At 45.1% G+C, this 17,027-nt stretch overlaps 1 protein-coding gene across 5 annotated transcripts in view; it reads right to left on the reverse strand.

The window, feature by feature from the left end:
* itpr1b (inositol 1,4,5-trisphosphate receptor, type 1b) overlaps positions 1-17,027 on the reverse strand; it is a 731,378-nt gene that overhangs the window by 466,996 nt on the left and 247,355 nt on the right. For all 5 annotated transcript variants that reach the window (XM_072472138.1, XM_072472140.1, XM_072472139.1 and 2 more), the window contains exon 12: positions 14,877-15,031. In XM_072472138.1, coding sequence (XP_072328239.1) covers positions 14,877-15,031 — 155 coding nt within the window. The remainder of the gene's footprint in view (positions 1-14,876; positions 15,032-17,027) is intronic.

The raw sequence follows: 17,027 nt of genomic DNA on the forward strand, positions 1-17,027 counted from the left end.
AGTACCTGGAGAGCCCAAGTGGTAGTGGTGAAAACTGGGGAGAAACACAGAATGGTCGTGGACTACAGCCAGACCATCAATAGGTACACGCAGCTCAACGCATACCCCCTCCCACGCATATCTGATATGGTCAATCAGATTGCACAGTACCGGGTCTTCTCAACTGTAGACCTCAAATCTGCCTACCACCAGCTCCCCATCCGTAAGGCAGACCACCCATACACTGCCTTTGAGGCAGATGGCCGCCTCTACCATTTTCTCACTGTTCCCTTCGGCATCACCAACGGGGTCCCGGTCTTCCAAAGGGAGATGGACCGAATGGTCGACCGGTACGGGTTGCGGGCCACCTTCATACATGCATACCTAGACAATGTCACCATCTGCGGCCACGATCAGCAGGACCACAAATTTGGCCAAACTAGCCAAATTTCTCCACACTGCCACTCTCCTAAACCTCACCTATAACAAGGGCTCTGGGGTCCAGAACGGAATTCTGGGGCCCGATCCCGACCGCATGCGCCCCCTCATGGAGCTATCCCTTCCCCACTGCTCCAAGGTCCTCAAACGCTGCCTGGGGTTCTTTTCATTACTACGCCCAGTGGGTCCCAAACTATGCGGACAAGGCGCGCCCACTCATCCAGTCCACCCTTTTCCCCCTGACGCCCGAGGCTCAACATGCCTTCAACCGTATTAGAGACGATATCGCCAAGGCACGCAGTAGATGAGACGCTGCCCTTTCAAGTGGAAAGTGACGCATCAGACGTCGCCCGAGCCGCCACGCTCAATCAGGCAGGCAGGCCCATGGCATTCTTTTCATGAACCCTTCATGCCTCCGAAATTCGGCACTTCTCCGTCGAAAAAGAGGCCCAAGCCATGGTTGAAGTGGTGCGGCATTGGAGGCATTACCTGGCCGGCAGGAGATTTACTCTCCTCCCTGACCATTCATGTGCAATAACACACAGCGGGGTAAGATCAAAAATGATAAAATCTTGAGGTGGAGGATCGAGCTCTCCACCTACAAGATTTTGTATCATCCCGGCAAGCTCAACGAGCCCCCAGATGCCCTATCCTGAGGTACATGTGCCAACGCACAAGTCGACCGACTCCGGACCCTGCACGACAACCTTTGTCATCCGGGAGTCACACGGTTGTACCATTTCATAAAGGCATGCAATCTGTCCTACTCTGTCGAGGAAGTCAGGGCTATCACCAGGGACTACCAGGTCTGTGCGGAGTGCAAACCACACTTCTACCAGCGCCTGAAGGCCTCCCGCCCCTTTGAACGCCTCAGTGTGGATTTCAAAGGGCCCCTCCCCTCCACCGACCATAACACGTATTTCCTCAGTGTGGTCGATGAATACTCCAGATTTCCCTTCGCCATCCCATGCCCCGACATGACGTCTGCCACCGTCATCAAAGCCCTCAACACAATCTTCGCTCTGTTCGGCTTCCCCGCCTACATCCACAGTGACAGGGGATCCTCATTCATGAGTGATGAGCTGCGTCAGTTCCTGCTCAGCAGGGGTATCGCCTCCAACAGGACGACCAGCTATAACCCCTGAGGAAACGGGCACGTGGAGAGGGAGAACGGGACGGTCTGGAGGGCCGTTCAACTGGCCCTACGGTTCAGAAATCTCCCGGCCACCCGCTGGCAGGAAGTCCTCCTCGATGCACTGCACTCCATTCGGTCGCTACTATGCACCGCCACTAACAACACACCCCATGAATGTCTCTTTGCCTTCCCCAGGAAGTCTACATCCGGGGTGTCGCTCCCGATTTGGCTCTTAGCTAGGACCCATACTCCTCCGTAGGCACGTCCGACTCCACAAGGCGGACCCGTTGGTTGAAAGGGTGCAGTTACTCCACACTATCCCCCAGTATGCCTACGTAGCGTACCCTGACGGCCGCCAGGATACCGTCTCCCTCAGGGACCTGGCACCAGCAGGTTCCACACACACCCCTCTGGCCCGGCTCCACATCCCCCGGCACACCCAGCAGCAACCCCCCCAGGACCATCCGTCCTCCCCCTGCCCACGCCAGAGAATGACGAGGATTTTGGCACACTCCCGGAGTCACCGAGGACCGAGCCAACACCGGAATCGCCACCACCACTGCGTCGCTCCCAACGCCACATCAAGGCCCCAAACAGGCTAAATCTATAATTGGTTCGGGACTATCAAACCACCTTGTACTGGATTTCAGAAAGAATTTTTTTTCCTCGCTTCTGTATATTAAACTTGCTCTGTATACAGTTCTCCACCACCCCCGTCGGACTCAATTTTAACAGGGGGTGAATGTGGTAATCACCACTGTTGTATATATTAGGAGATGTGTGGTAAGGCCCTGTACTACAGGTACAGGGGTAGTCCCTGCCTGCTGGCTCTGCCCAGCAGGCGGAGTATAAATATGTGTGCTCCCTATAAAGCAGCCATTTCGCCAGCTGCTGTAGGAGGCCACACATCTTAGTGTAATAAGGCCTCAGTTGTATTCAACTCGCGTCTGTGCAATTGATCGTGCATCACACAATAAAGAAAAACTTTGCCGACATGCAGTTATGCATCAATTTTAATCAGAAGATATCTGCACGTACAATGAACAAAATCATGCACCGAGATATTGAATGTATTGTTAAACCTGTACATTTTCAAGTAGCTTGGTTATTGATTGATAGTTTGTTGAATATGGTATTTGGGGAGGGCACCTCATTCTAAGTATTGGGGATGTGTGTTCTCTCTGTTGCACTGTGTGCGCATTTTTGAGCAAGGATTCATTATTCAGGTCTCCTGGAAACGGGGCCAGATTGTCTGATTGCGAGCACTGTCTGTGACTGGAAAACATTTAAACTCAGGTTATTCAGTATACAAACATTCCGATATCGGTCCGATATGCAATTGATTGGGAAATAGATAAACGATAATGATGGGTGATGGAACAAAACAAATTCTTGCTTCGATTTCCACTCAATGTATACAGCACTGTCAAGGGATGAGTTTTGCAAAATGAAGCATGTGTTTCTTGGATCCAGAACTGCAACCAAGCTCTGATAAAACATGTGATTTGTTGTACAAGTGATTCAATGTATTGAATTGGGATTTCTCAAATTAGAGAATAAGCAGAGTCTGCAAATCTCTAGCATGGCAAAGCTCCTTCAGCAGTTTTTAAAAAAAAAATCACTCCAAACGCTCACTAACTGCTGGTTTGATTTGGAGAGGTGTATCAAATTTGTGAAATCATTTGCACCAGAATATTTGTGCACAGAACAAACTTGCATCCATCAAATGGTTTGGCTTGCACGAGTATAGGCACAAGACCACCAATGGGTATGCCATTTCTCATCACGTACAGCAGTCTTGTCCAATACTTTCATGACTAACCATACAGAGCGATGCAGGAATTCAGGTCTGACCTCATTAGATTTTGCTGCACTCATTAGATTTTTTTTTTTCATAAAAAGGGCTGCACTCATTAGATTTCTTTATAAAAAATAAAAAAAATAGGGGCTGGTGTTGGTCAATACTCAAAAGCACCTCAACCTTTTGTATGTATGCAGTTATTGGCAAGAGACAATCAGAATGAGAGAACAATTTTTAATGGAGTGTCTGCCTTCCTTTAGTTACTGAATGGCAATGAATGGTTGTGAAGTAAATCTACACAAAGTATAGTACCCGCATAGTGCTAAAGCTAATGGAGGTGTTTCCTACTCAAGGTAGTGCATTTGGTTAAAATAGTGTCACTGTGGCCACACCTGTGGACAGCCAACAATGTCGACTGGATATAAGGAATGAGCCCTCTGGGTAATGATTATATGGGACTGACTGCTACACACCAGGCTGGTCTTCCACCGATCCCAAGGGTCAAATAGGAATACAATTGGGTCAGGGTCTGAACTTCTGAGTTTGGAATAGGGAACTTTTAAGATTGGTCTGTACACCGAGACTTGATGCTTATTTCATGGATATCTGATATGCCAATCAGTGTTAGTTGATGGAAGAGCAATGCTTGGATGCAATTTTAGTGGAGGCAAGCTGACAATAACATTATGATGAACGAGAGACAATATATTTCACACGCACCATCCAACAATTTGTTACAAAATTGCAGTCAATCTACGATCTCAGCTATACTAGAAAGCTTGGCACTTGAGAAATACTACTGAGCAAAAGGACGAGTCTGAACCCTAAAATGTCCAGCTCTTGAAAGGTGTATAAATTTGGCAAAATAGACCATTTCTCATAAGCTTAGTCCAATAAAAGAACAAATTTATTTTCAATGTACCACTCACTGGATACTCCTGCTGCCCAGTACTAGAGACAAACTTTATCTTGTTTGAAGTTCGCTTTCTCATAGTTTCTGCAACTGCAATTTTATGTCAGCCTATTCATCATTGGAAGGTGGTTTGTTTATTAAGATTTGTGATAATAATAAAGCCAAAACTGGAAAGTTCACAGAATCGTAGAAAGGAGCACAGGAGGAGGCCATTCAGCCCATCGTGTCCAGGCCATCACGAGGACACCCAGGTGCCCTTTCTAATCCCACCTTCCTGCACCCAGTCCATAGCCCCGGTATCCTCCAGCACTTATGCTACAGATCCAGGTACTACCAACCCGGGCAGCAAATTCCAGGCTCCCACTACCCTCTGCGAAAAAATGTTCTTCCTCATGTCCCCTCTACACCTTCTAACACTTATCTTGACTCTAAGTCCCCTGGTTCTAGAATTCTACATCTAGGGAAACAATTTTATCTTATCCACTCTTATCTCTTCCTCTCAATTTTGGACACCTCGATTAAGTCACCCCATAGCCTTCTTTGTTCGAAGGAAAATAACCTTGCACTAAATCACATGGTCGGCAGTCAATCAACACAATTAACAGTTAGCCAAGAATTCAGAGTTATGGAAAGAAAGAGAAAACTCATTTATATACAATCCTTCATGTCCCCAAGATGCCCAAAAATACTTCAACGCCAAATGTGCACTTCTGAAGTGTAACCACTAGTGTAATGGATGAAACTTGCCGATTTGTGCACGGTGAGGTCCCAGAAACAACAGTTGGTCTGTTCTTGGTCACATGGATCAACGGATAAATATCCAGCAGAGGGCAGTAGAGTGGAGCTGCTGATTGGCTGTTGCGGGGGAAATCTGCATGCATACATTGTGGTCACCGTAACTTGGAGGTGTACCTGTGCAAGAGACCCTAGCTGTTCAAGTGAAGGCAAGCATCCGGCAGAGGGCAGTGGAGCGGAGCTGCTGATTGGCTTTTGCGGGGGAAATTTGCATACCTGCACTGTGGTCACCGTGACATGAAGGTGGTTTGTGGAGGATCTGTTGTCAAATGACACTTAAACCCGAAACACTTTATCAGTGTTTCCCTCCCTACCCCCTCCTCTAACCAAAAAAAAAACCAACTGCTGTAAGGATCCCAGCCGAGTGGAAGGCTCGAGGGCATGTAGAAGTATAAAGAAGTTCAACCGTGATGTCACAGCCTGCAGGTAAGTGATTGACTGATGACTGGGAAGTTGTTTTTCCTTTCCTTGAAGTGTTATCGTGCGGGGCACAGTGGTTGCTGAGTGAGTGCTTGCTGAGAAGGGGAGTCAATTTTTATAAACCTTATTGTAGGGAGTTTCGAGCTGTATCCAGTCGGAGTGAGGACAGAGTAACTGCTGGGTAAGTCGTAAAGATTGAAATTGTTTGCGCAGGCCCATAACAGCCGATTGCTTTTTTTGTGTGGGGCGCAGTGGTTGCTTGTTAAGTGTTTTATTTTTACCTGTATTTAAGTTGGGCAGTTTCTAAACCCTAGACAGTACACTTGTAGTGTCCCCCACCCTTCCACCTCCTTTAACCTAAGGGGTGGAGTGAATAACAGGTAAGCTCTTTTTTCTTTTTTTTAAATCTAGACGGGATGGCAGGGAAGGGAGTGCAATGTTCCTCCTGCAGAATGTTTGAGGTGAGGGACGCTGTCAGTGTCCCTGCTGATTTCATCTGTGGGAAGTGCACCCATCACCAGCTCCTCAGAAACCGCATTAGGGAACTGGAGCTGGAGGAACGTTGGATCATTCGGGAGGCAGAGGTGGTTATAGATAGAAGCTTCAGGGATGTAGTTACTCCGAAGAATAAAGATAGATGGGTGACGGTGAGAGGGGCTGGAAGGAAGCAGTCAGTTCAGGGAACCCCTGTGGTCGTTGCCCTTAGTAACAAGTATACTGCTTTGGATACTGTTGGGGGGGGGGGGGGGGACTTACCAGGGGTAAGCCATGGGGTACAGGTCTCTGGCACAGACTCTGTCCCTGTTGCTCAGAAGGGAAGGGGGCAGAGGAGTAGAGCATTAGTCATTGGAGAATCCATAGTTAGGGGGATAGATTGGAGATTTTGTGGGAACGAGAGAGACTCGCGGTTGGTGTGTTGCCTCCCAGGTGCCAAGGTCCGTGATGTCTCGGATCGTGTTTTCGGGATCCTTAAGGGGGAGGGGGAGCAGCCCCAAGTCGTGGTCCACATAGATACCAACGACATAGGTAGGAAAAGGGATAGGGATGTAAGGCAGGAATTCAGGGAGCTAGGTGGAAACTTAGATCTAGGACAAACAGTTATTATCTCTGGGTTGTTACCCGTGCCACGTGCTAGCGAGACGAGGAAGAGGGAGAGAGAGGAGTTGAACACATAGCTACAGGGATGGTGCAGGAGGGAGGGTTTCAGTTTTCTGGATAATTGGGGCTCATTCTGGGGTCGGTGGGACCTCTACAAATGGGATGGTCTACACCCGGGCCAGAGGGGTACCAATATCCTGTGGGGGAAATTTGCTAATGCTCTTCGGGAGGGTTTAAACTAATTCAGCAGGGGATTGGGAACCTGAATTGTAGCTCCAGAATACAGGAGGTTAAGAGTAGTGAGGTCATGAGTAAGGTTTCAAAGTTGCAGGAGTGTACCGGCAGGCAGGAAGGTGGTTTAAGGGGTGTCTTCTTCAAAGCCAGGAGCATTCGGAATAAGGTGGGTGAACATGCGGCATGGGTTGGTACCTGGGACTCCAGCAGGGACAGGAATGGTTGTTGCAGGTGCCAGGGTTTAGATATTTCAGTAAGCTCAGGGAAGGTGATAAATGAGGGAGAGGGTTGGCATTGTTAGTCAAGGACAGTATTACGGTGGCAGAAAGGACATTTGATGAGGACTCGTCTACTGAGGAAGTATGGGCTGAGGTTAGAAACAGGAAAGGAGAGGTCACCCTATTAGGGGTTTTCTATCGGCCTCTGAAAAGTTCGAGAGATGTAGAGGAAAGGATTGCAAAAATGATTGTGGTTAGGAGCGAAAGCAACAGGGTAGTTGTTATGGGGGACTTTAACTTCCCAAATATTGACTGAAAATGCTATAGTTAGAGTACTTTAAATGGGTCCGTTTTTGTCCAATGGGTGCAGGAGGGTTTCCTGACACAGTATGTAGATAGGCCAACGAGAGGAGAGACCATATTGGATTTGGTACTGGGTAATGAACCAGGACAGGTGTTAGATGTGGAGGTAGGTGAGCACTTTGGTGATAATGATCACAATTCGATTACGTTTACTTTAGTGATGGAAAGGGATAGGTATATACCGCAGGGCAAGAGTTATATCTGGGGGAAAGGCAATTATGATGCAATGAGGCAAGACTTAGGATGCATCGGATGAAGGGGAAAACTGCAGGGGATGGGCACAACGAAAATGTGGAGCTTGTTCAAGGAACAGCTACTGCGTGTTCTTGATAAGTATGTGCCTGTCAGCCAGAGAGGAAGTGGTCGAGCAAGGGAACCGTGGTTTACTAAAGCAGTCGAAACACTTGTCAAGAGGAAGAAGGAGGCTTATGTAAAGATGAGACATGAAGGTTCAGTTAGGGCGCTCGAGAGTTACAAGTTAGCTAGGAAGGACCTAAAGAGAGAGCTAAGAAGAGCCAGAAGGGGACACGAGAAGTCTTTGGCAGGTAGGGTCAAGGATAACCCTAAAGCTTTCTATAGATGTGTCAGGAATAAAAGAATGACTAGGGTAAGAGTAGGGCCAGTCAAGGACAGTAGTGGGAAGTTGTGCGTGGAGTCCGAGGAGATCGGACAGGTGCTAAATGAATATTTTTCGTCAGTATTCACACAGGAAAAAGACAACGTTGTCGAGGAGAATACAGAGATTCAGGCTACTAGACTAGAAGGGTTTGAGGTTCATAAGGAGGTGTTAGCAATTCTGGAAAGTGTGAAAATAGATAAGTCCCCTGGGCCAGATGGGATTTATCCTAGGATTCTTTGGGAAGCTAGAGAGGAGATTGCTGAGCCTTTGGCTTTGATCTTTAAGTCATCTTTGTCTACAGGAATAGTGCCAGAAGACTGGAGGATAGCAAATGTTGTACCCTTGTTCAAAGTGGAGTAGAGACAACCCCGGTAACTATAGACCAATGATCCTTACTTCTGTTATGGGCAAATTCTTGGAAAGGTTTATAAGAGATAGGATGTAAAATCATCTGGAAAGGAATAATTTGATTAGAGATAGTCAACACGATTTTGTGAAGGGTAGTTCGTGCCTCACAAACATTATTGAGTTCTTTGAGAAGGTGACCAAACCTTAGGTGGATGAGGGTAAAGCAGTTGATGTGGTGTATATGGATTTCAGTAAAACGTTTGATAAGGTTCCCCACGGTAGGCTACTGCAGAAAATACGGAAGCATGGGATTCAGGGTGATTTAGCAGTTTGGATCAGAAATTGGCTAGCTGGAAGAAGACAAAGTGTGGTAGTTGATGGGAAATGTCCAGACTGGAGTCCAGTTACTAGTGGTGTACCACAAGGATCTGTTTTGGGGCCACTGCTGTTTGTCATTTTTATAAATGACCTGGAGGAGGGCGTAGAAGGATGGGTGAGTAAATTTGCAGATGACTCTAGTCGGTGCAGTTGTGTACAGTGCGGAAGGATGTTACAAGTTACAGAGGGACATAGATAAGCTGCAGCGCTGGGCTGAGAGGTGGCAAATGGAGTTCCATGTAGAAAAGTGTGAGGTGATTCATTTTGGAAGGAATAACAGGAAGACAGAGGACTGGGCTAATGGTAAGATTCTTGGCAGTGTGGATGAGCAGAGAGATCTCGGTGTCCATGTACATAGATCCCTGAAAGTTGCCACCCAGGTTGAGAGGGTTGTTAAGAAGGCGTACGGTGTGTTAGCTTTTATTAGTAGAGGGATTGAGTTTCGGAGCCATGAGGTCGTGTTGCAGCTGTACAAACTCTGCTGCGGCCGCATTTGGAGTATTGCCTGCAATTCTCGTCGCCGCATTATAGGAAGGATGTGGAAGCATTGGAAAGGGTGCAGAGGAGATTTACCAGAATGTTGCCTGGTATGGAGGGAAGATCTTATGAGGGAAGGCTGAGGGATTTGAGGCTCTTTTCGTTTGAGAGAAGGTTAAGAGATGACTTAATTGTGGCATACAAGGTGATCAGAGGATTAGATAGGGTGGACAGTGAGAGCCTTTTAACTCGGATGGTGATGTCTAGCACGAGGGGACATAGCTTTAAATTGAGGAGAGATAGATATAGGAGAGATGTCAAGAGGTAGCTTCTTTACTCAGAGCGTAGTAAGGGCATGAAATGCCCTGCCTGCAACAGTAGTGGACTCGCCAACACTACGGGCATTCAAATGGTCATTGGATCGACATATAGACGATAAGGGAATAGTGTAGATGGACTTTAGAGTGGTTTCACAGGTCGGCGCAACAGAGGGCCGAAGGGCCTGTACTGTGCTTTAATGTTCTATGTTCTATTGGCCAGGGCAGCAAAGGCACATCTCTGATAAAATAGTGTCTGAAGATCCCTTATATCCACATGAGGGGGCAGGTGGGTTTCTCTTGTAAACATCCAAAAGTTGATATGTGATGTTAAACTGAGGATGCACTCTTCTGAACAAAATATATACATGGAGAATGTTCCAAGAGAAATGCAAAGTAAACCTAGAAATTATAGTTTTTCAGTGGTTCAGTGGAAAAGGTGTTACTTAACCAGACAAACCTGAAAGGCTCAGGCTCAATTCCAACACCGTACACCCATGACTGAAATTGGGAGAAGTGGAATTCAGCCAAAGTTTCATCTGCCTATGATAATCCAGTGAGCAAATGATTCAATCAGAGATAGGGCTGTTCGGTCCTTCCTGTCCACGTTCCACTCGAGCCTTCTCCTGGTACCTTTCCATATCTAAATCTACCACTAATGCCATCTATTTCTTCTCCCTCATTTATGTTCATTTTCCCCTTAAATGCATCTATACTATTCACTTCCACTTCGCCCCTGTAGTTGAGAGCTCCACATTCTCAACCCCCTGTGGGTAAAGAAGTTTCTTCTAAATTCCCTTTTGGATTTCTTGGTGATTGTTTTACATTGATGGCCTCTAGTGATGACCTTCTCCACCAGGGGAAACATTCTTGATCTATTGAAACTGGTAACTTGACTACAAAAAGGGAGTCGGAAACTCATTATAAGTTAATAAATAAGGGGAATCTTTTTTAACATATAATAAATGAAGTATAAAATAAAGTGTGGACTCACAAATGGGAGCAACTAGCTAAACATCGAAATAACAGTAACTGAACAGAATAAAAACTAACAGCAGTTAAATACGAATATACACAGGTAACAACAACTATTGATGTTACCGCACTTACTGATGACAACAGCAATGGACATAAATAAATGATGCAGAATAATAACACAATAACACTTCTCCCCCACTTGAAATTTTAATTCTGCTTAAAGACAGAAATACAATGAAACGAATGCTAATTATACATCAGTCTTTCAGGAGCTTTGAGACTACTCTGAGATCTGTGCAATACCACTGCTGACCCGGTCAACTCTGGTGATGCTGGATTTAGTTCAACTGAACTTGTGGCCACATGACTAGATTGAGTATCTGTGCATGAGTGCCCCTCTCCTGAATTAGAGCTTACTGGAAGTCCTGGCACTGGAACCACTTGTTGAATTTCCACAGCAGCATTTGATTCTATTGTGTTATCTGGAACTTTTGCTGTCGCTGAGTCATGGGGTACGCGAATATGATCTTGGTGCCTGCGAACAACTCTTCCATTGCTCAATTTCACTTTCAATGGTCCTGGACCTCTTTGGTTAAGAATAACTCCAGGTCGTCAAAGCTGGTTACTGCCAAAATTCTTGATATAAAAACAATCATTTGGATTAAAATGCCTCTCTTTAGCCTGATAATGTCTCTCCTTCGCCTTTCTCATATCCTTCGCACTTTTGCTTTGACATATGATCAGACCCAGGTGAGTCTTCAGTCTGTTACCCACCAATAATTCAGCTGGTGAGAGCCCCATTGTTGTTTATGGTGTGATATGGCATTGAAATAAGAACCTCAAGAGCTTGGTCCCTAAAGTATCGCCTGCCATCCTCTTTCATCCTTCCCTCAATGTCTCAACAGCTCACTCTGCCAAACCATTTGAAGCTGGATGAAAGGGCGTGACATGCACATGATGTATTCCGTCCCTTTGCATAAACTCTTGGAAAAACTCGCTCATAAATGCTGTACCATTATCAAAAACGGGAGAATCCCGTAACCCATGAGTTGCAAAAATTTGGCATAGCTTCTCTGTGGTAGTGAGAGCTGTAATGTTGCGTATGATGTATACTTCTAACCAGGTAGAATGTGCATCCACGATGCCCAAAACCATGTGACCCATGAAAGTTCCGGCCAAATCCACATGAAGTCTGAACCAAGGACGATCAGGTCCCCAAGGATGTAATGGTGCTGGTGGCACCATCGTCTGATTAGATCGACATGCAGAACAGGATTTCACTTTGTTCTCCAACTCCTGGTCTATATTAGCCTACAAACATATGACCTGGCTAGACTTCTCATTCAAGTTGAGGCACCGGGATGAGCCTGATGAATTCCTTCTATTACTTGCAAAAGACCAGGAGAGGAACGACCACTCTCGACCCCAACAGTATGCAACCATCCTGCGCACTTAACTGGTCTTTGCTCCTCACACTGGTCTTTGCTTCTCACACAAGGTTTCTACCCACCATCTTCTATGAAAGATGGCCATCCTTGCACAGAAATCTTTTAACTTATGACAGAATAGGATCGGTCTGTCCACTGCGTATTCTTTTATGTAGTCACTCATTTGCATTTCTGATTAATGAATCTAAAATTGAATCGTAGCTCTCAACATTAATATTTGAATGGTTTCTGCACACGTACTTGAACTTTACCTGCATTCATTAAAACAAACACTCGTGTATTTGTGATCAGAGTTATTTATATCCTTGCCAAATGAATAGAGCTAGAATGTTAGTTTGGTAAATACACACAAAGTTTATTTACCTGTATTATTGTGCAAGAGAATGCAAGGTGTTTCCGGTTGAAATTAGTGCCGGACTACTGCAGCCCGCTGGTTTGGCTCAATTGATGTTGAATGAGGCCAACAGTGCGGGTTCAATTCCCATATCTGCTCCGCCTTCTCAACTGTGGCCCCTCACCTGAGGCATGGTGATCCTCAGGTTAAATCACCACCAGTCAGTTCTCCCCCTCAAAAGGGAAAGCAGCCTGTCGTCACCTGAGACTCTGGTGACTTTACTTACTTTACAAGACAGCAATTTATTTTGGAAAACAATGGGTTAAAGTTACCAAAGTAAACTTGAACTTGGATACCACGATCAAAGACCACATTTATAACATTTTAACTCTCCAGATGACTGACCTACTGAACTGCAAATGAGCTCAGAACAGCCTTCATACTGAATTTCAGTCACGCATTGAGTAAAATATATACTGACTATTAGAACTCTTTGTCCCTATATAATTAGCAGCACATGAAGACAGGTTAGCAGTTAGAAAATTATTATTGGGCGGCAGCTGGATTTGTTCTCAACTCGTGACTGTAAGCAACATGGGAAAAATAAAAGTTCCAAACTAGAACCTAGATGCTGTAGCGTTCCCAAGTTTGTGCATCCATCGTATATTCCAAACAGAAGGTGCCAGAAGGCTTTTGGTTCTCATTGGTATCGGCATTGGCAGCAGTTTCTTTTGAATTAACCGGTCCAATATCATGTAATATGAATGATCCAGAGGCCTGCGCTAATTAGATAGACCAACAGGTTTGTTTTGAATCATTAGCTTTCGGAGCACAGCTCCTTCCTCAGGTGAACTGTGTTCCAAAAGCTAGTGATTCGAAAAAACCTGTTGTACTTTAACCTGGTGTTGTAAGACTTCTTACTGTGCTCACCCCAGTCCAACGCCGGCATCTCCACGTCATAATTATATAGAGTCATCTGTTCAACTCCCAGCACAGAAACCAGGGAATTTAATTGAATTAATAATAATATTTAATAAAACCTGCAATAAAACACTGGTTACCATAACAATGAAATCACCACATTGTTGTAAGAAGCCATTGATTCACCAATGTCCCAGAAGGAAGGAAACAGCTATCCTTACCCGCTCTGGACTATGTGTAACTGCAGACCAACAGTGATGTGTTTCATTTTTAACTGACTGCTGAAATATCCAAGGAAGCGACTCAATGGTCAGGACCTGACACATCACTCTGTTGCTCGCTCTGCTGATGCTGCCAGAAGAGCCTAAGAGTTTCCAACAATTTTTGTTTTTATTTTAGCAAGTCACTCATTGTATTCATGAGGTCAACTCATCACCATCTTGTCAAGGACAATTAAGGATGGAAATTAATACTGACCTTGCCAACCACGCCCATCTACCGAGGATAATTTAAAACAAAAAGAGGATTCCAATCTCACACGAGACTTCAGTATGTCTACACTGCACTGAGGTGACATGTTAAACTGGTGCCCTGTACGGCCTCGCAATGTACAGGATCATTCTTCCTCGTGTCCTGCTAATAAGTTCTCTCTTCACCAATAATACAGAAAAGGATTAATCAGTCATATATCTCGGGACATTGCTGTGCACAAATTGCCTGCCATATTTGTGACACTTAACAGAGAACATACTTCAAAAATGTATCAACTGGTTGTAAAGCACATTGGGGGGGGCACTGATGCAATTACAGAACTTCAGTTCAGAAGGATGCCCATCGGGTCTTGAAATTTTGAAATTGCACCCCGTCTAGATCACTAATATCTATCAGGAAATGCAGGGGTTCCAACAATGACCCCTGGAAAACCTTCCTCCAGCCCCAAAAATATCCCTTAATCACAACTTGTTGTTTCTTGTCAGCCAACTTTATATCCATGTTGTTACTTTACTCCAGGAGCTATAACTTGCTCACAAGTCTGTTGTGTGGTACTATATCAAATGCCTTTTGGACCTGCCATGCATATCACAACAACAGTATCGCCCTCATAAATCCTCACTGTCACTTCTTCAAAAGGTGAGTTGAACACAATTTTTCCTCAAGAAACCCATGCTGCCTGCCTTAATTAGCCCATAATTGTCTCAAGTAACTATTCATTTTGGCCTGAATTATTGTTTCTGCAAGTTTCCCCACCAAAGTTAAACTGACTGGCCTGTAGTTGCTAGGATCATCACCACACAATTTTTTTCAACAAGGGTGTCAGGTTTGTAATTCTGAAGTTCTCTGGCACCACGGGAGAGCACGGAAATCTTTCTTTCTTTTGACTTCCGTAGAAATTGTCAGACCAAATCGCAACAAGATTCTGATCATTACCTCCTCTGAAAAACATTCTCCATGAACGGAATTTTAAGAAGAGATCAAAAGTAAATTTCAAAATGTCAGAACTCAATAGAAATTCAGAAATATATTAAACACCGGTGCCATATTTTAGACTTAATCTTTGATGAATATGTACATAATGTTATGAATATTAAGCAGCAGTTTCATGAATGTTTATTTTAAATAAACTTACATTTGAATTTGCCCAAATGCATTAATCGGTCATACCTTGGAACAAGAGAGTCCCCTCTTTGCAGGGTAGTTGTATCTAATTCAAAGATGGAGGAGATGTGATTCCCTTCAGGCACTGACACCAGTGTGTACATCACCTTCTCCTGGATGGTGCGTATTCGATTTCTCAAAGCTTCCTGATCAGAGTCAATCTAATGGAGACAACGCACACAAGGTTTTAACACTTTCAGACACAGAATTAGAAGAGAACAGAGTGCTACATGGAATTCAAAAGATGCTCACTCACAGCAGACACTGATCTCTCAAAAACCTTGAAGCATTCAGTAGCGTAATGTTCCTGGCTCAAAATCCCCCCTCGCACATCCCACTTTCAGCTGCGGTCACTTTTCCACAGACCAAATTCACAGCATACATTGTCAAAGTGGACATTGTCAAGGGAAGGCTGACTATGTCAAAATTTTATTTAAGGAATACGATACTTTAAAGGGAATGATGTACCGCAGAGGGTTAGTGACTGCAAAGGCAAATTAAACATTTAAAAACTCCTGATAATGCACAAAGAAAGATGAATTTGCTCTCGTTAAACCAAGCACAAGTGAGATGTTGCTGTCAAGACTAGATTTTAAGCACAGACAAGAAGGCCCAAACGGCCCCCTTGCTTGCTGTAAGATTTTAGGATTAGCAAAGGACAGAGAAGAAACCAGGACATGTGCACAGGAACAAGGGAAATAAATTACAAGAGTTGCCGAAATAAAGTAGAGCAAGAAATCGTTCCAAAGGCACAGTTCAGAGTGCCTCGAGTACCACGGTCATCGATGAAACAGGGTGACACAAGAGAGAACCAATGATAACTTCAAGGTATGCAGATCACTACAGTGCCCTTGATACCATCATCAAGAATTACATTGAATAAAACCACTACTCAAATGCAGAGAGCACACTTCAAAGATGTAGTCACATGGCAGAGAGGATGAACACCATAGCTGCTCTTTCAAACCTTCTTTTTGGTCTCAGTACCTCAAATATATCTTGCACAGGGCAGCACGATGGTGCAGTGGGTAGCACTGCAGCCTGAGGTCCCAGGTTCGATTCCGGCTTTGGGTCACTGTCCGTCTGGAGTTTGCGCATTCTCCCAGTGTTTGCGTGGGTTTCGCCCCCACTACCCAAAAGATGTGGAGGGTAGGTGGATTGGCCACGCTAAATTGCCCCTTAATTGGAAAAATGAATTGGGTACTCTAAAATTAAAAAAAATATATATATATATAATATATATATATATATATATATATATATCTTGCACAAGAATTTAGCACGCCATATTTTCAAAGCATCAACTTCAATAGGCCAGATTTTCCGGGCGCCCCTGCGGCTTGTCTCGCTGAGACAGCCTGCCCCATTGGCCAGATCTTCTGGTCCCGCAGCTACCAACGGGGTTTCCCAAAGTTTGCATCCCCCGCCGCCGTGGAACACGGAGTGGAAGTTTGCTGCCGAAGGGGATTGAAGTCAGTACGGTAATTAGGCAAATACACAGGAAGGAAAAACATGCAGAGCTACAGTGAAAAGACAAGGAAGCAACCCCCCGCCACCTCCTCCCTCTCCCCACAAAGAGCCAGCTTGATAGAGAAAGAGCAGTCCATATGGTGTAGGCACACCCACTGTTCTATTAGGGAGGGAGCTCCAGAATTTTGACTCAGCGACAGTGAAGGAACAGCGATATATTTCCAAGTTAGGGTGGTGAGTGACTAGGAGGGGAACTTACAGGTGGTGGGGTTCCCATGTATCTGCTGCTCGTGGTTGCAGGTTAGGGAGGTACTGTCAAAGGAACCTTGGCAAGCTGCTGCAGTGTGCCTTGTAAATCGCACAGTCTCATGGCCACTGTGCATCAGTGGTGGAGAGAGTGAATGAGATGCCTATCATGCAGGCTACCTTGTCCTGGATGGTGTCGGGTTTCCTGAGCATTGCTGGTGCTACACTCATCCTGACAAGTGGGGAATATTTCATCATATTCCTGTCTTGGGTCTTTTAGATGAAGGACATGCAGAATTCCCAGAATTTGATCTGATCTTGTAGCCACAATATTTATATGGCTGGTTCAGTTCAGCTCCTGGTCAAACCTAACCCCCAGGTGTTGATAATGGGAGATTCCATGATGGTAATTCCACTGAATATCAAGGGGAGGTTGTTGTC

This window comes from Scyliorhinus torazame, chromosome 13 (assembly GCF_047496885.1).
Source record: "Scyliorhinus torazame isolate Kashiwa2021f chromosome 13, sScyTor2.1, whole genome shotgun sequence".
NCBI lineage: Eukaryota > Metazoa > Chordata > Chondrichthyes > Carcharhiniformes > Scyliorhinidae > Scyliorhinus > Scyliorhinus torazame.